Source organism: Chanodichthys erythropterus, chromosome 10, assembly GCF_024489055.1.
Source record: "Chanodichthys erythropterus isolate Z2021 chromosome 10, ASM2448905v1, whole genome shotgun sequence".
Classification (NCBI taxonomy): Eukaryota; Metazoa; Chordata; class Actinopteri; order Cypriniformes; family Xenocyprididae; genus Chanodichthys; species Chanodichthys erythropterus.
In genome coordinates, this window is record NC_090230.1 from 26,414,000 (window position 1) to 26,439,287 (window position 25,288).

General features: G+C 37.4%; 3 protein-coding genes and 1 pseudogene across 3 annotated transcripts; 3 read left to right on the forward strand and 1 right to left on the reverse strand.

Moving 5' to 3' along the window:
• Nucleotides 1–637: 637 nt before the first annotated feature.
• LOC137028228 (major histocompatibility complex class I-related gene protein-like) lies at nt 638–4,159 on the forward strand. Its single transcript, XM_067396999.1, has 7 exons — nt 638–683; nt 1,620–1,883; nt 1,968–2,240; nt 2,982–3,275; nt 3,349–3,406; nt 3,739–3,813; nt 4,021–4,159. The coding sequence occupies exons 1-6, from the start codon at nt 638–640 to the stop codon at nt 3,797–3,799; spliced, it is 996 nt and encodes a 331-aa protein (XP_067253100.1). The 3' UTR covers nt 3,800–3,813; nt 4,021–4,159.
• Nucleotides 4,160–7,665: 3,506 nt separating this feature from the next.
• Nucleotides 7,666–17,109, reverse strand: LOC137028229 (major histocompatibility complex class I-related gene protein-like). Its single transcript, XM_067397000.1, has 6 exons — nt 17,102–17,109; nt 14,082–14,128; nt 12,961–13,227; nt 8,796–9,074; nt 8,239–8,532; nt 7,666–7,745 (listed from the first exon to the last, which is right to left on the reverse strand). The coding sequence occupies exons 1-6, from the start codon at nt 17,107–17,109 to the stop codon at nt 7,666–7,668; spliced, it is 975 nt and encodes a 324-aa protein (XP_067253101.1).
• Nucleotides 14,746–16,593, forward strand: LOC137029360 (major histocompatibility complex class I-related gene protein-like). The gene is made up of 3 exons (XM_067398951.1): nt 14,746–15,064; nt 15,172–15,453; nt 16,295–16,593. Exons 1-3 carry the CDS (start codon nt 14,746–14,748, stop codon nt 16,591–16,593), a joined length of 900 nt encoding a protein of 299 aa, XP_067255052.1.
• A 3,985-nt stretch (nt 17,110–21,094) lies between the features above and the next one.
• On the forward strand, nt 21,095–23,255 carry LOC137028230 (major histocompatibility complex class I-related gene protein-like; annotated as a pseudogene).
• Nucleotides 23,256–25,288: the final 2,033 nt, after the last annotated feature.

A 25,288-nucleotide genomic window follows, 5' to 3' on the forward strand; every position in this document is an offset into this window, starting at 1 on the left:
CTCGGAAAATAAAATACTGATACGATGCCACATTGTGCGGCTTTTGTTTGTAATTCTGCCCTTCATCCGTTGGTTGGTGTTTTTTTGTTTTTTTTTTTTGACAGGAGAATCAAGTCACTTTATAAATAGTGAGACCTTGAATAAGAGCATGTTCAAATGTATTGGCCAATCGGTTGATGCAAATGTTGAAGAGGGTGGGGCTTAAACTGCAGCCACGCCCCCTGGGGGAAATTCAGTTCTTTGGTTTCCAATTTTAACAGCACATTGGCTGCCTGTGAACAATGAGTTCATCAAATTACAGAATTTCCCCCATTTCCATTGTCAATAAGTTTAAGGTATAATCCTTCATGCCAGATTGAATGCTTTCTTGAAACCAATGAAAGAAACAAAAAAAGATTTGCCTTTTATTTTGATGTACTCATTCATCAATTAGTGTTTATAGAGTAAAAGCTTCCTCTAAACGTCCGTATTGAGGTTGGGTATCTAGAGCATCAGTGATGTTTGTTCAATCCACAGCTTCCTCTAATGACCACTTCTTCCTGTCGAATCAGATGTTGTGAAGACTTAACAGTTTTACAGTGCACTTCGACGACTACATTGAAGAATTGTGTATCAGATACAAGGATTTTCTTCCAGAATGAAGTTCCTTATTTTCTTCATCTGCATGCCTTTGGTTTATTCAGGTGAGATTCATTTAATTTCATTTAAACGATGAATATCTGTCCTTCAGCTACTTCCGTGTGCTGAACTCTGTGTTACTTTAGTTTAATTTATTGCGCTTTTGTCATTTTATGGCTTTTTAAAATAATGCAGTTTAGGTTTAATTTATTTTTATTTCAATTATTTTTAGTGCTTCAACCTAAACTTATTTTAGTTTATTGCCAAGAAAACATTCATAATTTTCGTTTAGTCTGTTTTTCAACTAATATTTTTTTTATTTATTTGTTATTATTATTTCAGCTTTATTTCTGTCAATAGAAATGTTTTTAATAGTTTTAATTGACAGAAAATCATGAGGTGCTTTTAAACTGATGTTTAATCTTGCCATTTCTGTTGCGGGTTGAAAAGCAGGATTTTTTTTTTTTTTTTGAAGATGCACAGATCGGACCTTAAAGGGTTAGTTTGTCCCAAAAATGAAATTTCTGTCATTATTTACTCACCCTAAAGTCGTTTGATGAAATCCATAGATTTCTGAATCACACATAGGCAGCAACATCATTGCACCATTTGATGTCCGAAAGGCATTAAAGACATTGTTAAAATAGTCCATGTGACTTCAGTGGTTCAACTTTAAACCTTTAAAACTTACGGCCCGCTCTCCCGTTTGCGTGTCTCTGTTTAAAAGCCAATAGAAACTGAACTCATATACAGTAGCACAATAATTCTCTTTGCATACAAGATCAGAGTCAGATCAAGCCTCAAACATGCTCCTGTTGCGTTATTTTCACCCTCTGAGTCTGAACAAATTGCGCAATATGCGTTTACAACAAAAACAGCAAACAGATACCTAAAATATCTGTGCAAAATTATTAATTTGAAATGAAAAGAGAATGATTTATTTATGATTTATGGTGTTTAACCGTGTTTGAGAGCTTTATGTCTTTGTGTTGTTTGTTCAGAGCCTCACACCTTCATCACCTTTTACACTGAAATAAGTGGAAAGACGACTGCAGGAATCCCAGAGTTTTTTGCTGTAACTACACTGGATGATCAACAGATGGATTATTATGACAGTAACATAATGGAACTGATTCCCAAACAGGACTGGATGAAGGAGTTTACACCTGAACTGTGGAAGAAATACACTGAGATCAGAGAACATGTGCAGCAGATCTTCAAAAACAACATTCATGATCTAATGAAGCAATTCAATCAGTCACATGGTGAGTTATACTGCATTTTTAAATGTCAAAGGATTAGCCTGTACGTTCAAAAAAAGAGCAGATCTCATGGTTTACCTTCTTCAGGTCTTCATACGTATCAGAGGATGTATAGATGTGATTGGGATGATCAGACTGAAGAGACACAAGGGTTTGATCATCATGGTTATGATGGAGAGGATTTCATCTCACTGGACCTGAAGGAGTTCAGATACATCACATCTGTACAGCAGGGAGTTCAGACAATGCAGAAGTGGAATAATGACAGATCACAGCTTTTCTTACTAAAACAATACTTTGATTATGAGTGTGTTTACTGGCTGAAAGAGTTCTTGAGGAAAGCAGATTTAAAGAGAACTGGTACGTTGTGACTAAGATGATTGCTTTGTTCAGTATCTAAAATGAGTATGAATGCACTGACATGATTTTGCTGCATCATTTTTGTTGAACATGGATTGGATGCATTTTATGGAGCCCCTAAAAAACACTTGGTTAAAAACAACCCAATTTGGCTTGTTTTTAGCACAAGCGTTGGGTAAATATAGGACAGAACACATGTTGGGCTAATTTTACCCTGCAATCTAACCCAGCATAATGTGTTGATTTTATTTACTTCATATTTACTACTTATTTTTTTAATTCATGCTTACATGTTAACTTAAATCCTCTACACTTTTGTAAAATACTCCACACAACCACTGGTTTGCCTGATAACTTCATTTATTGTCGATCATATTTTACAGCATATTTTATACCAGTTTTAATATGTAGGTTATACATATTGCCTACACTCTAAAAAATGCTGGGTTAAAAACAACCCAAGTTGGGTTGAAAATGGACAAACCCAGTGATTGGGTTGTTTTAACCCAGCAGTTGGGTTAAATGTTTGCCCAACCTGCTGGGTAGTTTTATTTAACCCAACTATTGTTTGAAAATGACTATATGGCTGACTTAAAATGAATCTAAAATGAAATTAAAATGTTAATTTATTAAACATATTAATACATGTTAATTTTCCAGATATTTTGGGTTCATTTTAAGTAAGCGATATGTTCAACTGATCTGAAATATGTTCCTCACCTTTATCTCAATCTTTTTCAGCTCCTCAGGTGTTTCTGTTACAGAAGCATCCCTCTTCTCCACTAGTCATGTGTCATGTGACAGGTTTCTACCCATCAGGAGTCACTATTACCTGGTTAAGAAATGGACTGGATCATCATAAGGATGTGGATCTTGGAGATCTTCTGCCAAATGAGGACGAGACCTTCCAGAAGACATCTTACCTTCATGTTCATCCAGACGAGTGGAAGAAGAACCAGTACACGTGTGAGGTGGAGCACATGGGAGAAACCATCCGGAAGATTCTGACTGAGGATGAGATCAAGACTAACTACAGTAAGCTGTTAATACTGTGGTTTAGTGTTTTATGGTTAATTCACAGTTTTCACCATATATCGCTCTCTTATAGGACCGCCTCCCTGGTGGAGAAAACTATTCTTTCCTTCCGCTGCCAGTGATTTTAGCAGGTTTGTATCAAGTACTAATGTAGGAAAACAATGATATTTTCAGTTTCTCAGTGTTTTTCCATAGAAATGTGCAGGTATCCACAGAGAGTTTATTGCAGTGTTCAATGAAAACAGGTTTGTTTGTTTGTAATGAGTCGACATCAAGAGTTGAGATCTGTTCCTCAAAGCAATTGCATGGCTTGATAATATTCTTGCAGTCAGTTCTTAAACCTTTATGATGATTGATTAAGAGCAGATAACCAGTGTTTAGTTTTATTTGTATGCTATTATAGTTTTTCTTAATAATTTCAGTATATTTTTAACACTAAAAACAGTGTTTTTATGTTTTTAAGGACCTACAGAAACACGCATGCACTTCTGTGTGTGATGGGAGGATTCATGTTTGTACTGTAGTCTGTATGAAGCAAGTAAGTTCATGTTTACATGTCTTTGATCTTTCTCTGAACCGCTCTTATTCCTCATTCAAGAGGCTTCATCAGCTGTTGGATGAATATATATTTCCTTTCATTTGTGATGTGGAATTGGTCACATGCTGTTTCAGCGATCATACAAACCCGTGTCATTAAAATATCCTCATTTAGTCTTTATTAAACTTGATCTTTATTTCTTTGCAGAAGCTAAAGTGTGAGCAGACGATCTGTCAGAATGAAAAGCAAAGCTTCAGTGACAAAAGTTTTTCCAATCTTTCTCCAGATCTCAGTCCGGCTGACAATCTTCAGGAGAACAGATGATTTCCCGCTTGCTTATGTGACCAAAACATGTTTTATTTTAGAAGAAAAACTCCTGCAAATATACAATTTACATGTGCGCATCATTATTTTGGCTTTTGGAATATACAATTTAATGCATTTTTTTTCAAGTTGTAACTTCACTGATTTCAAGCAGTTTAAAGGCTTTTATAAGTTTAAATGTTGAACTTGTACGTCCTTATTTGTGAACCACACCTTATACACCTGAAATGTCACTTTTTTTCCTTCTTCAGTAAAATCAATTTAATATATTTTTGTTCAATAATATTTTGTCTTTTTTATTTTGCATTTTGAGAGAATTTTATGGTACTAATGAATATTTGTGCTATAATTATTATCAATCTGTTCTATTGAAAACAATACAAATTTTTGTACATAAAAAGGCCTTCAAAATCCAATTTTTGAAAAGCAGATTAGCACCATTTGGTTGTAAAAAAAAAAAAAAAAAAAAAAAAAAATCTTAGTGTAACCACTAGGTTCCAGTATAGCTCTCTATAGAGCAGCTTGTGAATTGCTTAATTGTTTTTAGACATAATTACAAGATTTGAAGAGTTTAAAAATGGTCAGAGTGACATAAGTATGAGTTAAAATCTGTGTAGCATAATTAATTTATTGTGAAGCTCTATTAAAACTATTGTGTTTTTTTCTTAAAAATTGCATTTGAATGTGCGGCAGCTAGAGTCGCCGGTGGGCAAATATGTTGTATGCACCCCTTCAATGTCAAATTTGAATAGGAGGAGAACATTTGGCATCTAACTCAAAATAACTGCTTTCAACAGATCAATCTTTATTCATAAACACATTTATTATGTATAAAAGTCTAAGAACATTCAATGCGAACACAAAAAAGCTGCATCTATCTTATAATCTCTTGAATATAAAACACAACAAACAACAAAGATATTTGTCTTAAAGTGGAGGAACACAGTGCAGCACATTAATTTGCTTCAACAGGGCAGTGTGTATCAAAAAGTTAAATAAATAAAAATATATGTGACCCTGGAGCACAAAACCAGTCATGAGTTGCACAGGTATGTTTGTAGCTATAGCCAAAAATACATTGTATGAGTCAAAATTATCAATTTTTCTTTAATGCCAAAAATCATTAGGATATTGAGTAAAGATCATGTTCCATGAAGATATTTTGTAAATGTCCTACCATAAATATATCAAAAATATTTTTTTTGTGAATGGATATGCATTGCTAAAGATATGCATTTTTTTTTTGTTTGTTTGTTTGTTTTTTGCACCTTCAGATTCCAGATTTTTTTTCAAATAGTTGAATCTTGGCCAAGTATAGTCCTATCCCAACATTCATATTTTTAACAATTACAATTTTTTTTTTTTTTTTTAAATGGACCCTTATGTATGATATATATATATGTATGTGTAGAGGTAGGAAGTTGATAGCCTCATGTGACAGGAAGGAAGAATACTTTTTTTGTGTGTTCTTGAAATCCTTTATTTGGTTGTTTTATGAGACATAAAACATGGATAACATCTAGAAAAATACAAAAGGAAAATGACAACTATACAACTAAAGTTGACTGTGGGCTGAAATGGGTTTTAACCACAAGCTCAACAAGCACTTTCCAGTGAGAAATCATCAGACAGATTGACTTAATCTGATCATTGATTCCAGTGTTTATACATATACACAAATATATACATATTTTCCACAGGAAATAAGGCACATATACAGTACTTACACATATAAGATATGTGCATAAATATATAAACTTCTGATTGAGAAAATGCACTCTAATACCTCCATAGAAATGGTACAAATGGTACTGGGTCATCTGTTAATAACTTAATATTAATAACTTAACTTAAGATTATTAAGAGGCAAATTTCTGCAAATTCAAAATTTGAGGTTATTTCTGTAGTTAATATTATTGACATTTTTTTGACAGTACCAAAAAATCATTGGTTTTAGTGAAGATTTTGTAGGACTTTTTTGACAAATATCATTTGATATCTTAAAGGGTTAGTTCACTCAAAAATGTCTCCCTCATGTTGTTCTACACCCGTAAGACCTTCGTTCATCTTCAGAACACAAATTAAGATATTTTTGTTAAAATCCAATGGCTCAGTGACGCCTCAATTGACAGCAAGATGATTAACACTTTCAATGCCCAGAAGCTACTAAAGTCATATTTAAAACAGATACGAATCTTTTGTTTCGAATCAGTGATTCAGAGCTTGTATCAAACTGCCAAAGTCTGAAATTTCAGTGGTTCACCACTGGGGGGCGTGACTTTAGCAGTTTGATACGTGATCCGAACCACTGATTCAAAACGAAAGATTCATAAAGTTCACTGAGCCATTGAATTTCATCTAAAATATCTTAATTTGTGTTCTGAAGATGAACGAAGGTGTTACGGGTGTGGAACGACATGAGGGTGAGTAATAAATGACAGAAATTTCATTTTTGGGTGAACTAACCCTTTAAGCAAGATGGAGAAACTAAACATAATTGTGACAGTAAGACAGAAAGAAAATAAGGCACATATATAGTACGTACAAATAAGTTTTGAATAAAAAAATACATTTTGTCAAAAAAAAAAAAACGGTATTGTCCATTGTTAAGGCATCGCGAGTTCCCGTTTTACAGCAGAAACTGACAAGCGCCCTTGTTGTTTGTGTACACAAACTGATAAGTCTGTTTTAGCAGATCAGCGCACAGTATTCAGGTGAGAAGGCTGCTAGTCACTTTGAAAAGATGCTCTAGCTGAGGGTAATTTCATCAAAGCTGACTAACCTGATTATTGAGAATTAATGAAAATGGAGATCTGTTTTTGCAAATGAACTCTGCACTGTTTGGGAAAATGCGTATCTTTATAAAAAATGGCACTGGGTCATATCTTAGTTACATGAGGTTGTTTAGAGGCAAATCGGTTCTAGAACGGTTCTAAGAACGGAAAGAAATGGTTCCACTTGAGCTTAGTTCAGCACAGCATGATTGTAAATCGTTCTCGGCATGGAGACTGAGGTGGAAGAATTTGTGCACTGATGTTTCCACTCAGGATTGGTCACTTCAGCCAGTTTCTCTTAACGTCTCATAACATCTCATTTAAACTCTTGCGTCTAATGACTGACGCATTTGTGTTACATTTCAAGGAGCTGTTGAAAATGAAACCATATCCGTACTGGCTGGGCCGGATCAGCACGGAATAGAACGGTTAAGCAAAATAGAACGGTTTGGCCCTGAATTTTGAAAAGTGGCTAAAATGATTCATTCCAAAAAAAATGTTAAGAGGCAAAATCTCAAGACTAGAGATGGAAAAAAGGTAAAAGTATGAACTTTCACTATCTTGAAAAATAGTCTTAAAGTCTTAAGAACTTTATAAAAGGACTCGGCTGTCCAGGTAGAGTTGGGAAGATTGTTCCACCGGTGAGGAACTGTGAAGGTAAAGGTTCTGGAAAGTGATTTTGTGCATCTCTGTGAAGGCACCATGAGGTGCTGCTCATTCATACACCACAGGCTTCTGGAGAGGATGGAAATCTTTAAGAGGAAGTGGAAATAAGAGCCTGTTCATTTTCTGTTAGCAAGTTTTGAGTGTTCTTATAGAATATCCCCTTGCTGGCTGTGAAGAGAGATAAACAGAGGTGTAACATGCTGTAAATTTAAACAATATTATCATGGGATTCACATATTTCACACACACCACCAACAGAATTTGAATAGTTTGATCATTTTAGAGAATTAGCAACAGGTTCACATTCACTGCACTCTTCTTCATTGGACTGCCACACACATTTGCACTTATGATGGGGATTATATCTCAAAATAGGTCATCTGTACTTACGAGCTTTGATTTCCTTCCTGCAGTTCTTATGTACATACAGTGCAATCAGTGCAACAAAAGCTGGGATAAAAATGATTAGAATATATAAAGCATCTGATCCAGGCTCTAGAACACAGAAAAACATATGCACAATACACAATGAATAATATGGAAGAAACAACAACAACAAAACAAACCTAAAAACAACAACAACAGATAAAGTAAAGGCATTCTCATGTGTTTGACCCCTAAAATAAATAAAACGTACACGTATAAAAATGAGGTTTCTTACTGCTCCTCTGGGTCACATTCACAGTCAGAATCTTCTCAGTCTTCTCAGTCTTGTGCTCCACCACACAAGTGTACTGGTTCTCCTTACATTTGTCTGAAAGGACATAGAGGGTAAGATTCCTCTGGAAGGTCCCGTCCTCATTTGGTAGCGTGTCTCCAGTCTTCAATTTACAAGAATTGTTTACATCTCGTCCATTCGTCCTCCATGAAATGGTTGTGTTTCTGAAGAGAAAACCTGTGACATGACACATAAAATTCCCTGGGTTCTTCTGCAGCAGAAACACTTTAGGAGGCTCTAGAAGTAAATGGAGAACAGGGAACAAAACTGAGAACAGAGAAAGAATTTATGTATAATGTATATATGTTATATATGTGAAGCACCATGCGACTCTAAATTAATTGCCTCTAAGGGGATAAATAAAGCTCTAAACTAAAACCTAATTTAATGTTGACCTGCATAGATTTATCAAGCTGTCTGTTGAAACACGGTTTATCTGGGATCTGCACATGCAGGAAAGGAATAATCAACTGTCTCTCCTGGTAACTCTGATACTATACCTGCTTTCTCAAGAGTAGCTTTAGACAAATTTAAGAACTTCTTCAGCCAGTAAACGCATTCATCCTCGTAGTATTGTTTAAGTAATTCAAGCTGTGTTCTGTCATTATTCCACTTCTGCACTGTTAGCTCTGCCTGCTGTACAGGTGTGTTGTATCTGAGCTCCTTCAGGTCCAGTGAGATGAAGTCCTCTCCATCATAAGCGTACTGATCAAACCCTTGTGAGTCTCCAGTCTCATCGTCCCACTCACATCCATACATCCTCTGATACGTATGAACACCTGAAAGAGATGGAGATAGAGGGATACTCTACTGTACTACTTTATTTTTTTATGAACAAGTGTTCTAGCAACAAGACAAACGCCTCAACAATGAAAATGATGGTTATTTTCTTCAGTTACAGCTCGTTAGATCTAGAATTCTGCTGCTTTGAATCAGACAGAGATAAAGTAGTGCGTAAGATTGCATTTATTTGAATTAGTTTTCAAGAGAGAGAGATGCGTGTGTGAATTACCCTGTTTAGCATCTCTATCAACAATGAATCTGAGAGTTTACTTCAAAAAAGCAATGTTACCCCCTCGTTGCTGAGAAATATAATGTAGCGATTCAGTAGCGAATCAATTTTATTACTAAAAGTTGAGGGGCAGTGTTGATAGGTTTCTGTGCTCCTGAATGTTTGTGTATGTACGCAGCACAATCTTCTCCGCTTTCTCTGTGCGATGCATGTGTGTGTGCGCCTAAATGAAAACGTCTTGGTTACGTATGTAACCTTAGTTCCCTGAATAGGGAACGAGACGCTGCGTCAATCGCTGTGGGAACGCCTCTGCGTGATTGCGTCATGAAGCGCGTATGAAATCAGTCCAGTAGAGAGACGGAACGTCACAGGTGGGTGACGTCACTGACCAGGAATTGTAAAGCCTACCTGAAAACACACTCATTCAGCTTCTGAATTCTGAAGCAAGGCGCTTACGGTCATGCTGGGTGTATGGCAGGGTGACGCAGCGTCTTGTTCCCTATTCAGGGGAACCCTTATTCCCTATTCCTTTCAAGGGAACTCACGATGCGTCAATCGCTGTGGGTACGACAATCCCAACATTGCCAACAATATGAGCAAGTGACTGTACGTGTGAAGTCGAAATGCACGCAATCACGATAGCACCTGTGCCCCTGGAGTGGAGCCGAGGTCTAGCTCGTAGAACCTCATGAATGTGTGCAGTAAGGACCAGCCTGCCGCATCACAAACTTCTTGTAGGGACACACCCGAAAGTAAAGCCTTGGAAGCAGCCATACTCCTTCACCTTTGGCTCGAACAGCCAAAGGTGAAGGCTGACCAGCCGACTCATAAGCAAGTGAGATAGCCTCGACTACCCACTTGCTCATTCTCTGCTTGGATGCAGGGAGACCTTTCCTAGGTGACCAGAAACATACAAATATTTGATCAGATTTTCTCCACATGGCAGCTCTGTGGACATAGGCATCCAAAGCCCTAACTGGGCACAGCAGATTAAGCTTTTCCTGGTCCGACTTTGTAAATAGAGGACAGAAGGCCTGCAGCACAATAGGTCTCACAGTATTAGTGAGGACCTTAGGAATGTATCCCGCTCTTGGATGCAAGAAAGCCTTGACCATACCGGGCGCAAATTCTAAGCACGATGGAGATACTGAGAGGGCTTGAATGTCTCCAATTCTCTTGAGAGACGTAATAGCAAGGAGAAACACTGTTTTTAGTGTGAGAAACTTCTCTGGGACTTCTTCAATAGGCTCAAAAGGGGCCATAGAAAGGCCTTGTAAAACAACGGCCAAATCCCAAGCTGGTTCTCTTGTGTGAATTGCAGGTCTAAGCCTCAAAGTGCCACGTAGGAAACGAGTTATAAGCAGGTGTCTACACAAAGATACACCACTCAAAGGAGCGTGGTAAGCAGCTAAGGCCACCACATACACCTTTAGTGTGGAGGGGAATAGCCCTGTGGAAAATCTTTCCTGCAGGAACTCCAGCACCTCGCCAACGGGGCAGTTAACTGGATCCCACTGGTGATTTTCACACCAAGAAGTGAATAATTTCCACTTCAAGGTGTAAAGTTTCCTCGTGGAGGGAGCTCTGGATTGGAGAATGGTCTCAACAACCTTAGTTTAGAGACCTGAACCTATGAGCTGGGCCCCCTCAGAGGCCAAGCCCACAGTTTCCATAACTCCAGGCAGGGGTGAAGGATCGAGATGCTTGCCTGAGAGAGAAGGTCCTTCCTGATCAGAATCTCCATCAGAGAGCCGTCTAGCAAGGACATCAGGTCCGAGAACCATACTCGGGCTGGCCAGTATGGGGCTACTAATAACAGACAGGCCCCTGTCCCGGCAAACTCTCTCCAGAACTCCCGGGAGCAGCACAATCAGGGGAAATGCGTACAGCGGCAGCCTTAGCCATGGCTGTACTATAGCATCCAGCCCAAGAGGTGCTGGGTTTGTCATAGTGAGCCATAGTGACCACCCTCGGTGACTCGCAGGGAATTGCGGCGGAGTTGGCAGAGTGCCCCCCTGAGGGCACCGAAGGCAAACGGGCACCGTGATATCAGGGTGAATGCCGTTTGACTTCGGAGGGGACCACCCTCAGGATCCTGACGCACTTGCACAGCAGCTTGCTTCTTAAATTCTAAGAACCTCTCGGTTACAGATGATATAGCATCACCGAAGAGGCCAGAGGGATTCAGTGGGGCATCTAAGAGAAACATCTTTAGCCAGAGATGCCTCTCCGTGGGACTGCCATAGAGCAGCCGATGGATTTAGCCATCTCCTTGGTGGCACGGAGGGCTAAGTCAACTGACTGAAGTAACTCTTGAATCATATCAGCACCCACTTCCTCACTCTCATCCAAATCTTTGAGCAGGTCAGCTTGGTATGCTTGCAAAATTGACATCATATGCAAGCACGCTGCTGCCTGACCTGCAGCCGAGTATGCTTTGTTCACCAGCGCCCATCCCTGGTTTTTAGGTGCTTGGTGGGCAACGTCGGGGCTTTAAGGGACTATGCCGCCTGGGGGGAGAGATGGCTCACAAGCGTCTCTTCCGCCTTTGGCATCGCCCCATAACCGTGTCTCCTCATACCCACTACATTTCTGTAGGTTGAGGTTTGCAGTGTGTACACATAGATACCGGTCTCTTCTACGACCTCAACACCTCGTTGTGGAGGTCAGGAAAAAACGATAAGCCCTGACGTGGAGGTTGAACAGATCTAGATGGCAGGAAGCGCTCATCTAGCTTACCCTTAACCTGTTGCTCTTGTTTCCGGCCAATTGATGTTCAACTTAGCCACGGCACAAGTTAAAACCTCCATGAGCTCCTCACTTGCGGGAGAATGAAGTTGCGAGTCTTCAATTTCTCCCGTTATTCCTTAGAACTGGACGCCATTAATGTGACTGTATCAACCAGAGCGGAAGAAACCGCAACGCGTGCTTCCTGACTCCGAACTGACACATTAGATGCAGCAGGTGAGGGTCGAGATAGGGCTGGGCCCATCTCTAACCCCTCTGCTACATCCATCTGCGAACCCCATGACATGAGGCGCCACCCTGCCTTGGCAGACGCGGGACCCAAGCCATGAGGGGCGCGAGCCGACCCACTCTCCTCAAAGAGGGCTCGGCGGGAGCGCGGCGTTCTCAGTGGTAGCTGCTCACAATGCACACAGGCAGACCCCTCGAGAGCTGCTTGGGCATGCTGCACTCCCAAACAAACAATGCACATTTCATGTGTATCCCCACCCATAATGAAACGAGGGCAGGGATGAACACACTTCCTGAACGTTTGTTCGCTCGCCATTTCACTGATATATTCAAGACAGACAACAATAAATAGGATAGACACGTAGAGCTTGCTGAAGACACAGAAGCTGAATGAGTGTGTTTTCGGGTAGGCTTTATAGTTCCTGGTCAGTGTTGTCACCCACCTATGACGTTCCGCCTCCCTATTGGACTGATTTCATACGCGCTTCATGACGCAATCATGCAGAGGCGTTCCCACTGCGATTGACGCAGCACGAGTTCCCTTGAAAGGGAACAGCAGATTAATATAGAATGGTGATTAAACTGACTTGGAACTACCTGTGCATTTTATTGCACACCTTCCAGCCAATCAGAATCAAGTATTCAGACAAACCACGGTATAAAGCATTTTAACTCACCATGTGACTGATTGAATCGCTCCATTACAACACGAATGTTGTTTTTGTAGATCTGCTGCACGTGTTTTCTGATCTTAGTGTCTTTTTTCCACATGTGTGTAGATGCAAAATCCTTTATCCAGTTCTTTCTGGGAATCAGTTCCATTATGTTACTGTCATAATAATCGATCTGTTGATCATCCAGTGTAGTTACAGCAGAAAACTCTGGGATTCCTGCAATTGTTGTTCCATTTATTCCAGTGTATGTGGTGATGAACCTGTGTCTCTCTGAACAAACATTAAACACACGATCAACATCACAAAAACACAACAAACAAAGCTTTTAAAATTACTATTTGACACAATTTTTTTTATGGAATATTGTAGCGTAACGAGACTGGAGACAAGGACTATGGATGAGGATGAGGAAGAGGAACAGAGCAGCTAAAGGCCTGAATCTGACTGGAAGCTTTTGCCAAGAAGACGCTCTTTCCAAACTCACTCACATTCACGTGCCGGAGAAACTGCTGTTATTACAACTCAGTATGAAATCAAGATTCAACAACTTTTATGGAATATTGCAGTATTTATAATAAATGACCATTCGTTTTTTACTTAATGTGTCTTGTAATCTTGTAATCAGAATAACTTCCCCTCCCTCTTGCAGCAGCAGCATCTCTTCTCTAATGACGAGGCAACCTGTCACTCACATGAGCTATAGCAAACCACAACCATCCAATCAATTCCCCACAAACTGAAGTCCACATTTTTTCTTGTTTCAGAAGCAGTTTCTTCCATTTTATAACGACTATAATTTCAAATCAATACTCTTGCACAGATAACAATGTCTACAGGACTGTGGCACACAGACATATCTGCACAGCAATCTTTCATTTACATTAAAATCTTTTACAAATGGCTATTCTCAGTCTTGTGTCTCACTTGCCATTTAAAAAAATCTGCCAGTATGAGACAAATGAAACGATTTCAATGAAGCTTCAGTGTGGCTTTCATGAATGTGGAAAGAAAAAATTATATTTATTTTATAAACCTTATTTTCCTGTTAGCCAAATATCACAGTCATAAATGTGAATTGACAGACAGAGAATTCACCGTTTAAATGACTTTGAAACGAATCTCACCTGAGTAAACGAAAGGTACGCAGATTAAGAAAATGATGAACTTCATTCTGGGTGAAAATCAATGAATTTGACCCACAATTCCATAACTGTAATCACCGAAGAGCGCTGTAAAAACTCTTTGCCACACCAGAATCAACTGGAAAAACAGGTTACAGTACAGACGTCACTGAGCTCTATAGAAACAGCCCCGATACGGAAGTTTAGGGTAGATCCTTTTACTCTCAGGCTGCCGTTGCTTCGCTCTGTAACCTGTTTTTCATTTTGATTCAGATGATGTGAAGACTAATGTGTTTTTACAGCGACTACACAAAGAATGAAGGATTTTCGTCCAGAATGAAGTTCATCATTTTCTTTATCTACTTACCTTTAGTTCATTCAGGTGAGATTCATTTCGTAACATCGTTTTAACAATGAATTCTCTGTCAGCGAGACCTTCAGCTACTTCTGTGTGTTGAACAGACAGAAAATCATGAGATGTCTTTAATAGAATTTATTTGGTTTAGTTGCTCATGTAAAGATCAGATTCCCTGGATTCAGAAAATGTTTGAATGAGTAAGAAAAAGTAGAACTCTGCAACAAAAAGAAATTGTTTTCATTAGGATTAATGTCTTGAATTAACTTAATATTCATTTGTATAGTGGTATTTAAAATTTGATTTGACACTATGAGATGCTTAGCCGTGTTTGAGAGCTTTATGTCTTGTGTTGTTTGTTCAGAGAGACACAGGTTCATCACCACATACACTGGAATAAATGGAACAACAATTGCAGGAATCCCAGAGTTTTCTGCTGTAACTACGCTGGATGATCAACAGATCGATTATTATGACAGTAACATAATGGAACTGATTCCCAGAAAGAACTGGATAAAGGATTTTGCATCTACACACATGTGGAAACAAGACACTAAGATCAGAAAACATGTGCAGCAGATCTACAAAAACAACATTCGTGTTGTAATGGAGCGATTCAATCAGTCACATGGTGAGTTAAAATGCTTTATACTATAATTTAAAAAGTGAAAGATTATCTTGTACGTTAACGATAAAGAGCAGATGTTGTACCCCCCCCCCCCCCCCCCTTTTTTTCAGGTGTTCATTCGTATCAGAGGATGTATGGATGTGAGTGGGATGATCATACTGGAGACTCACAAGGGTTTGATCAGTACAGTTATGATGGAGAGGACTTCATCTCACTGGACCTGAAGGAGCTCAGATACAACACACCTGTAGCACAGGCAATATCCACAGTACAGAAGTGGAATAATGACAGAGCACAGCTTGAATCTCTGAAACAATACTATGAAGATGAGTGTGTTTACTGGCTGAAGGAGTTCTTGACATTAGGGAAAGCAGATTTAGAGAAAACAATAGGTATCTTGTCTTTGAGAAATTCACTTTGTTTAACAATAGATCTTTTTTATTATTACAATGAGTCATTAAAGGGTTAGTTCACCCAAAAATGAATTACTCTCCCTCATGTCGTTCCACACCCGTAAGACCTTCATTCATCTTCAGAACACAAATTAAGATATTTTAGTTGAAATCCGATGGCTCAGTGAGGCCTGCATAGCCAGCAATGACATTTCCTCTCTCAAGATCCATTAATGTACTAAAAACATATTTAAATCAGTTCATGTGAGTACAGTGGCTCAATATTAATGTTATAAAGCCAAAAAAACAAAATAACGACTTATTTAGTGATGGCCGATTTCAAAACACTGCTTGAGGAAGATTCGGAGCACAAATGAATCAGTGTGTCGAATCATGATTCGATCGCGTGTCAAACCACCAACGGCTGAAATCATGTGACTTTGGTGATTCGATACGCTGATTCATAACGCTCCGAAGCTTCATGAAGCAGTGTTTTGAAATCGGCCATCACTAAATAAGTTGTTATTTTGTTTTTTTGGCGCACCAAAAATATTCTCGTCACTTTATAATATTAATATTGAACCATTGGATTTCAACAAAAATATCTCAATTTGTGTTCTGAAGATGAATGAAGGTCTTACGGGTGTGGAACGACATGAGGGAGAGTAATTAATGACATTGTTTTCATTTTTAGGTGAACTAACCCTTTAATGTCTTTCTTTTCTCAAGCATTGCTTCATTGAAACAACAAATTTTGCTTGAGATAATCTTATGCATAAATGTAACTGATCTAATCTGAAGTATTAAATATGTTCCTCACATTTATCTCAATCTTTTTCAGCTCCTGAAGTGTCTCTGTTACAGAAGGATCCCTCTTCTCCAGTAGTGTGTCATGTGACAGGTTTCTACCCATCAGGAGTCACTATTAGCTGGTTAAGAAATGGAGTGAATCACCATGAGGATGTGGATCTTGGAGCGATTCTGCCAAATGAGGACGAGACCTTCCAGAGGACATCTTCCCTTCGTATTCCTCCAGACGAGTGGAAGAAGAACCAGTACACTTGTGTGGTGGAGCACATGGGAAAAACCATAAAGAGGATTCTGACTGAGGATGAGATCAGGAGTAACTACAGTAAGTAGTTAATAGTGCCGTACAGTGTTTTTAAGGGTTATGCTACAAAGTTTATCCTATCCTAAAACAACATATTATAGTATTATGAAATGACTCGTGGGCTGTATTTCATGTCTTCTGAAGTCATGTGACAGCTTTGTGTGTTTATTTAAAAGTTGTTGTTCACTCAGTGCATTATACAAACAGGTTTGTTCTCATGTTATTGTTGAGGCTTGTTCAACTTGTCATTATTGATTATTATTTCATCAGTTAGTTGTTTCAGCCTTATATTGCTGTTTCTGTATATTATTGTTTTTTAAGTGTTTATTTTCTTAAGGACCTGTACCATACTTCACAGTACTGGTGTGTGTGATCACAGTCCTGGTTATTGGTGCTGCAGTCTGGATTATTCACAAAGTAAGTGTATGTTTACATCTTTTTTTCTGCTCTTATTTCTCATTCAAGTGGTTTCATCAGCTGATGGGATGATGGGAATGTCCTCAACAATCACACACGCATTCAAATGTTTGGATTTACACAGACATTTTAATGAGTTTGATAGAAATTACAGTAAAGTGGAATTAAACATGGACACTGTTGAAAATCACTATTATTTTTGAATTATTTACTTCAACAGCCATCACTTCAGTTAAATTTACATGTGATAACAAACTTCTGAAAGCTAGTGTCGAGACATATTGTCTATGCATAGTCCAGTTTTCAGTAATTGCATTACATGGACCACAATAGCAGACTAAATCCCATCTCATCTAACCATGTCAATTGGAATAAACGGGCCAAATCTAATTTCATTTGGACTCAAACAGTTTTCTGTAACTATAAAAAGGATGCATTTCAAAAATACTGATTTAAATGTTTAGATACACACATGCATTTATTTGATGCAACTGCCAACAATTAAGAAAGCTAAGTTTTAAAAGCCAAATGTTTATCTTCATTTCAGAGAAAGAGATTTGCAGAATTTGCTGCTTTTACAATTGCAGTGTCTAATAGCACAAATTGCAAAACCATTCAAATGCAATATGATCTGGAATTAGTCACATGCTGTTTCAGTAATGTAATTAAAATAACCTCAATTAATTCATATTTATGACATTTCTTCACAGAAACGGCTGAGCAGGTATTATAAATTTAAGCCGGTTCCCTGTGAAAGTGAAGAGGAGGTTTACATCGACAAAGGTCTTTGAAGAGTTTCCTCCAATCGTCTGCACAGACTCCAGATCTTAGTCTGGTTTCAGTCCAGATTTCAGTCTTCAGGATGAGCGAGATCAGATGATTTCCAGCAAGATTGTGTGACCAAAACACATTTCATTGTTGAACAATATAACATGTTTTATGAAGTATGGACTTCATGGAATTGCTTACAAGTGAAGGAAAAGAACACTGTATATGTGTGCCATAAAAACACACCGGAGACGCGTCGCTGTATAATCAGCTAAAGAACATCCAGATACTGATATGAAGTATATTTTATACTGATATGTACACTTATATGTATATATTTTTAAATTAAAATGTCACTTTTTTGTAAATGTACAGTTTACTTATCTTTAATTTGTAAGTTTTCTGATTACTAATAATTTGAGTTTGTTAGTTTAAGAACACGTGCAATTTTTTTTCCAATAAAACTCATATGCAAGAAAATATAAAGCTGAAAATAGTAAAAGTATATGTGTAAAAATGGAGAAAAACTATCTTGCAATTGTATTTAATATTTATTTATTTTATTGCTTTATATCTCACAATTTACACTTTTTGTCTCAGTATCCTGAGATTCAAAATAAACATATATTTTGTATTGTAATCACTAATAGCTTCACTTCTTTTTGCTGCTGAGTCACTGATTTTCTCATTATACGAGTACACTGGCATTCAAGTAAGTTTATACATGTGTTCAATGAGTTCTTTGTTAATAGTCTTATCTTTTGACAGCTGCTGTTGTCCACAACAATACATGCAGTATGTCTTTTCAGTATGCATCAATGTATTATTTAGATGACTGTTTATGAGTTTATATTTAATCTGGAATGACCGGTCCTGGATCTTTTTAAAGTTGTATTAATCACAAATATGTTAGTATAGTTTTCTTGTTGATAATGTCAGATAAATGTTGCATTTACCTTTACCCAGAAGACTTTTAAACATCAAATCTGGACTGACATGCTGGTAAGTATGATGACCGTTTTCATTTGTGGGTGCACTGTTCCTTTAAATAATACACCACACCATTTGATGCATTTGTTGTCACTTTATTCATAGTATATATATATATATATATATATATATATATATATATATATATATATATATATATATATATATGAAAAAAATTGTCATTGTTAAACAAAAAAAAAAAAAAAAAGTTAAACGAAATAAGAAGGATCATAAAAATTGCATATTATTTTTTATTTAGTACTGTCCTGAATAAAGTATTTCATATAAAAGTCCACAAGACAAAAAAAAAAAAAAAAAAAAAAAAAAAAAATATCTGAATTTATTAAAATAACCCCATTCATAAGTATGTGAAGCATTGATTCTCAATACTGTGTGTGGTTCCCTGATGATCCACGACTGTTTGTGTGTTTTGTGATGGTTGTTCATGAGTCTCTTGTTTGTCCTGAGCAGTTAAACTGAGCTCTGTTCTTCAGAAAAATCCTGCAGATTCTTCAGTTTTCCAGCATCTTTTGTATATTTGAACCCTTTCCAGCAGTGACTGAATGATTTTGAGATCCGTCTTTTCACACTGAGAACAACTGAGGGATCAAACACAACTATTAAAAAAGGTTCAAACATTCACTGATGCTCCAGAAGGAAACACGATGCATTAAGAGTCGGGGGGTGAAAACTTTTGAATTTGAAGATCAAGGAATATTGTGTTATTTTGTCTTCCAGGAAACATCCAAATATCTTCTGTTGCTTCTGAAGGGCAGTACTAAATGAAAACAAACATGTGTTACAAAAATGTAACTTTATTGGTATCATGCTTCCTATCAAAATGATCCTCGTTTAACACCCTGCACATTTATGTACATCATCTCCTCATAGCATGCATTATATGCTTGTTGTTAACTGATTAACTGATTGTTATGTGTGGTTATGTTTCAGTTTCATTCACTTTCACTTTCCATTGTGTGTGTATGTGTATGTTTAGACTAATCATGTGTTTGTGATTTAGTGAAATAAAACCATTGTGCAAATTCAAAGAGTTATGTTTCTATGACCATGAAAAATATCCTTTCTGAGAGCTGATAGACGATCAATACTGAGTGTTCACTGGACCAACAGATCAACTGATATTAATATTAACACTTTCCTCACCATTGGTAGAATTTTTCAGGCTCTCTGTGTTTTCACTGTTATATGGTAGGGGGCGCTATTACACACCTTCTGAAAGAGAAGAGAATCTCCTGATCAAAACACAGGCGAAGAAGAAGCAGAAACAAGCGATATCAGATGTAAGCAGATGCATATGTAAAATAACTCGATCATCAAACATTAAACAGGATATAAATCAGAACTGCCTAATGTTGCTGAGTGAAATGTTGATCCCTGAAGAGGAAATGACTGAAGATTTAGGGATGTTGATGGACTCGATCATCGTTCTGAATCTGATCTGATCTGGATGAAGTCTTTCATTTTCTCCGCTTTTTGCTCAAAATGTTGCTTTTTTTAAAGGAACTTACCCACATTCATGTGTTGATGAAAACATTAAACTAGAATAAAACATGTTTTTTCTTCAGTCTTTGTCTGTCTGGATCTGGTCTGGGTGCTGAAGCTCTGGACGAGGTGTTGGGTGGGATATTTTCCTGACGTGTGTCTTGTTGTCTTGGTTGGGTCAGGTCTGGTTCTGCTCCACATGGGGCTTGTTTGGTCGGTCCTGTTTAGAGCGACATCTTTGAGTCTCTTTGCAAGAATATGTAGCAGATTCTTATATAGGTGGATGCGATCATATACGGTCAGTCTCAAGGGATGGATGGTGGTGTCAAGTGAACATTAGAGAGAGAGAGGAGCTGCAACAATGTTAAATTTGGGGAAAATAATGTGTTTTGAACATTTAAGCATGGATCCTATTCTAGTGGAGCCCAAAAACAAAATCAAGACTTTGTAAGAAGGCATAATATGGCGCCTTTGTTTTATTTCCTGGCTAATGAATCTGAAGTCTTGCACATTTACAGATAAAAGCTCATTTCTGCATTGCAAAATAAGGCGGATAAAGTGATCATGTTGAATCATACGGATTCATTTCATGCTACCTTGATGTTGCTGTTTTATTGTTTTTTGTTTCTTTTGAGCATGAACATTTTGTATACATGTACAATAAAGATCCTTCTAAACGTCCGCATTGAGGTTTTTAATCTAGAGCATCAGTGACGTCTGTTCAATCTGCAGCTTCCTTTAGTATATGCTTCTTCCTGTTGATTCAGATGTGGGTGAAGACTAAAGAGTTTTAGTGCTCTTCGACGACTACAAATATAGAGTCCGTGTCAAATACAAGGATTTTCTTCCAGAATGAAGTTCATAATTTTCTTCATCTGTGTACCTTTGGTTCATTCAGGTGAGATTCATTTAAACGATGAACATCTGTCAGCAAGATCCTTCAGCTACTTCCGTGTGTTGAATTTACTTTAGTTTTATTATGATTTTGAATTGGCTTTTATTTTTATATTTTTAGTTTAGATTTTTATGTTAATTTTTTTTTGTAATTTCATTATGTGTCTTTTTTTTTTAAATATTGCAATTTAGGTTTAATTTATTTTATTTCAGTTTTAGTTTAGTTAGTGTTATTAACTATATAATTTAACGATATATTTATAAGCTAATTCTATATTTTGAATTAGCTTTTATTTTTATATTTTTAGTTTATATTTGCATGTTAATTTTTAATTAATTTTTGGTTTTATGCTCTTGCTGTTTATTTTTTATTTTTTTATTATTGCTATTTAAGGTAAAATTTATTTTTTATTTCAGTTTAATTTTTTTTTCAGTTATTTTTTGTGCTTCAACTTAAACTTATTTCAGTTTATTTCCAATGCAACATTACTATCTTCTGTTTAGTCTAAGTTTTTCAACTAATATTACATTTTATAATTGTTGAACTGACAGAAAATCATGAGGTGTTTTTTTTTATTTATTTTTTTTATCTGATTTAGTGCTCGCTGTTTCCGCTGTTGAAAAGCAGCTTTTTTTTTTCTTTTTTCTTTTTTTTTCCTTTGCAAGAATTCAGTCGTTTGAGTATTTTCCAATGATGTGTATTTGACAGGCAGGTCTATTTTGAAGGCAAAACTATATCAGACTGAAAACAGCCCTATATGACTTTACTCTAAAATTTCTATAAAATTAACGCCATATATCTAACCAAGTTGTGTCCAGTTTTGAAGTTGATATCACAAAAAATTAGCTGCTAAAGGCAAATAAAATAAAGTATAAACAAATGTTAAATTTTAAAACATTTTCACAGGATGAATTTTGAACTAAAATACTTAAATATCTGTGCAAATGTATTGAATTGAACTTAAAAAATAAAAAAAACCTGAATGACACGAACAGTAATTTGATTTATTTATGTGGAGTTTAACTGTTTCAGAGCTTTATGTCTTTGTGTTGTTTTGTTCAATATTTTTTCAGGGTTTTACAGCTTCGTCACCACTTACATTGAAATAAGTGGACAGATGACTGCAGGAATCCCCGAGTTTTCTGCTGTAACTACACTGGATGGTCAACAGATAGATTATTATGACAATAACATAATGAGGATCTTTCCCAGACAGGACTGGATGAAGGAGTTTACATCAACAGAAAAGTGGAGGAACTACACTGAGATCAGAGAACGTGTGCAGCAGATCTACAAACTCAACATTCATGATCTAATGAAGCAATTCAATCAGTCAAATGGTGAGTTAAAATGCTTTATACTACATTTTAAATGTGAAAATGACCCTTTACATTAAAGAGCAGATCTCATGGTATCCCGTTTTCATCTTCAGGTGTTCATACGTATCAGAGGATGTATGGATGTGACTGGATGAATCACACTTTGATAAGTACGCTTATGATGGAGAGGATTTCATCTCACTGGACATGAAGAGGGGCGAATACATCACATCTGTACAGCAGGGATCATAATAATAATAACAGAGCACAGCTTGAATTTCTGAAACAATACTTCAAAAATGACTGTGTTTACTGGCTGAAAGAGTTCTTGAAGTTAAGCAAAGCAGATTTAGAGATAAGAGGTACCTTGCTCAGAAATTCGCTTTTGTTCAACAAGATAATTTATATATGTGTGTATATAAAGGGGCTTTCCTCACATTTATCTCAATCTTTTTCAGCTCCTGAAGTGTCTCTGTTACAGAAGAATCTTTCTTCTCCAGTAGTGTGTCATGTGACAGGTTTCTACCCATCAGGAGTCACTATTACCTGGTTAAGAAATGGAGAGGAGCACCATGAGGATGTGGATCTTGGAGAGCTTCTGCCAAATGAGGACGGGACCTTCCAGAAGACATCTACCCTTCGTGTTCCTCCAGACGAGTGGAAGAAGAACCAGTACACTTGTATGGTGGAGCACATGGTAAAAGCCATCCAGAAGATTCTGACTGAGGATAAGATCAAGAGCAACAACAGTAAGTTGTTAATAGTGTGGTTTAGTGTTTTTATGGTTATGCCTTTTTAATTCATAGTTTTCACCTGACATCACATTAAAGACTATAGAAAGACAGTTCACACTCTCTTTACCGAGCCGAAGAGAGCACACATCACACCTCTCTTCATCGGTTTGCACTGGCTATCACTTGCATCAAATTCAAAGCACTGATGTTTGGCTAAAAGACAACCACAGGCTCTGCACCACTACACCATTACACCTCACTACTCCAGACTTATGCGCCCTCCAGAAGCTTGTGATCTGAAAGTGAATGGAGCCTTGTGGTGTCATCCCAAAGAGGCACAAAATCACTTTCATGGACCTTCATCTTGACAGTTCTCTGCTGGTAGAATGACCTGCCCAGCTGAGTCTTAGGCCGGGTTCACACCGCAAGCGTCAGCGGCGCGTGAGCGTGAACTGCAGCTGCAGAGACGCGCGAGTATTCACACTGTTTGTACAGCGTCACAGCAGCATAAAGTGGGCATTTCTTTACAAAGATGGTTGGTCATTTATAAACTAGATAGTCTTGAAAGTTTGTTAACAAACTCACATATAATAAATATGAATAAAAATAAAAATAAGCCTCGTGTCATCCATTGCTGCACACGAATGAGGTAAGCTGTTTTACATCATCTGCCGCATGAACATGTTTACAACACTGCAAACTCAGCGAAAAAAGCCAGCAAACTCGGGTTTGATTTGGGTATGCAAGAGCCTATATTGCTGTCTGTGTAATAACTAAAATAATGTTTATTTTCTGGCTAGTTTAGTTTAGTTTTTTTATAATACCATACTTTAACCCAAACTGAATAATTAAAAACAAGTTTAAATGAGTAAATCTTCTATAAATATTTTTTAATATTAATTTTCTTTCCTGACATACTTCAATTCACACTACATATGCTTATTCTGTGCATTTTAATCACTTTTTGTGTGAAATCATATTTATTTTGTCCATCAATGGTGTACTTTCACTTTAATTGAGCGTTAAGGCTGATTTATACCTCTGCGTTGAGTGTATGCCGTAGGAACGGCGTAGGCTGTGCGTAGCATGCGTAGCCTACGACGTAGCCTGACGTGCACCTCTTCAAAAATGTAACAACACATCAATTCTACGTGCAAGCGCTGTGATTGGTCTGCTAGAACCACTCCCTCGGGTCAAAAAACTGGCGCGGAGCATTTGGAGAAGAGCGAGCACTTTCAACTTCACTATGAGTGAAAAAACACTGTTTCAGAGGACACATGAAGTCAAACTGCAACAAAAGTCATTTGCCGCTTCTCTGCCGTTTCTGTTTGTAAGCTTCCCTGACAACGTACATGACGAGCTGCTTCTTCTTCACTTTTGTTTTGATACTAAACATGATCATGGACACTGCCTCCTAGTGGTCTGCATGCATGTCGACGCGGACAATGACGCAGAAGTATAAATGAAAACAGACGCATAGCCTACGGTGCAGAGGCTCCGGCGTAGGTCCGTATATATCAGTATAAATCAGCCTTTAGCAGCGCAACAAAAATAGATTGTTTTTATTGCCGTTTTCAGAGCTTGTGGCGACTACAGAGACCGTGTTTTTTACAATGTGTTCAGGGGACAGGCAGCTAGCGGATAGTGAGGAGATGTTTGCTGTATGTGACAAAAAATGTTTTGGCCTAAAAACCCATGACATCGCTTAGAGCACCTTTAACATGGACGGCGAAAACAATACGCTCTGCTAACACGTACGGTGTGAACCCGGCCTTGGTCATTTTCAAGAAACTGTTGAAGTCACATCTTTTTTGGCAACACTTGACCTATTAATACTTACACTTACTACTAGAGGTGCAACAGTTCATATTACTCATGGATCGGTTTGTATCACGGTTTTAGGCTCACGGTGTCGGTACGGTTCGGTTTGTGCTATGTTCAGGTAAAAAATTAATACTGTCAAATAAAAATAAAGATAATAAGAACAAATAATCAAACGGCATAAATAAAGACAGCAAAGCAAAGATAGAAATAATTAAAGCTTTTCAGAATTATCATGTATTCAGTTTTCAAGTACAGAATTTGAATAGCTAATAAA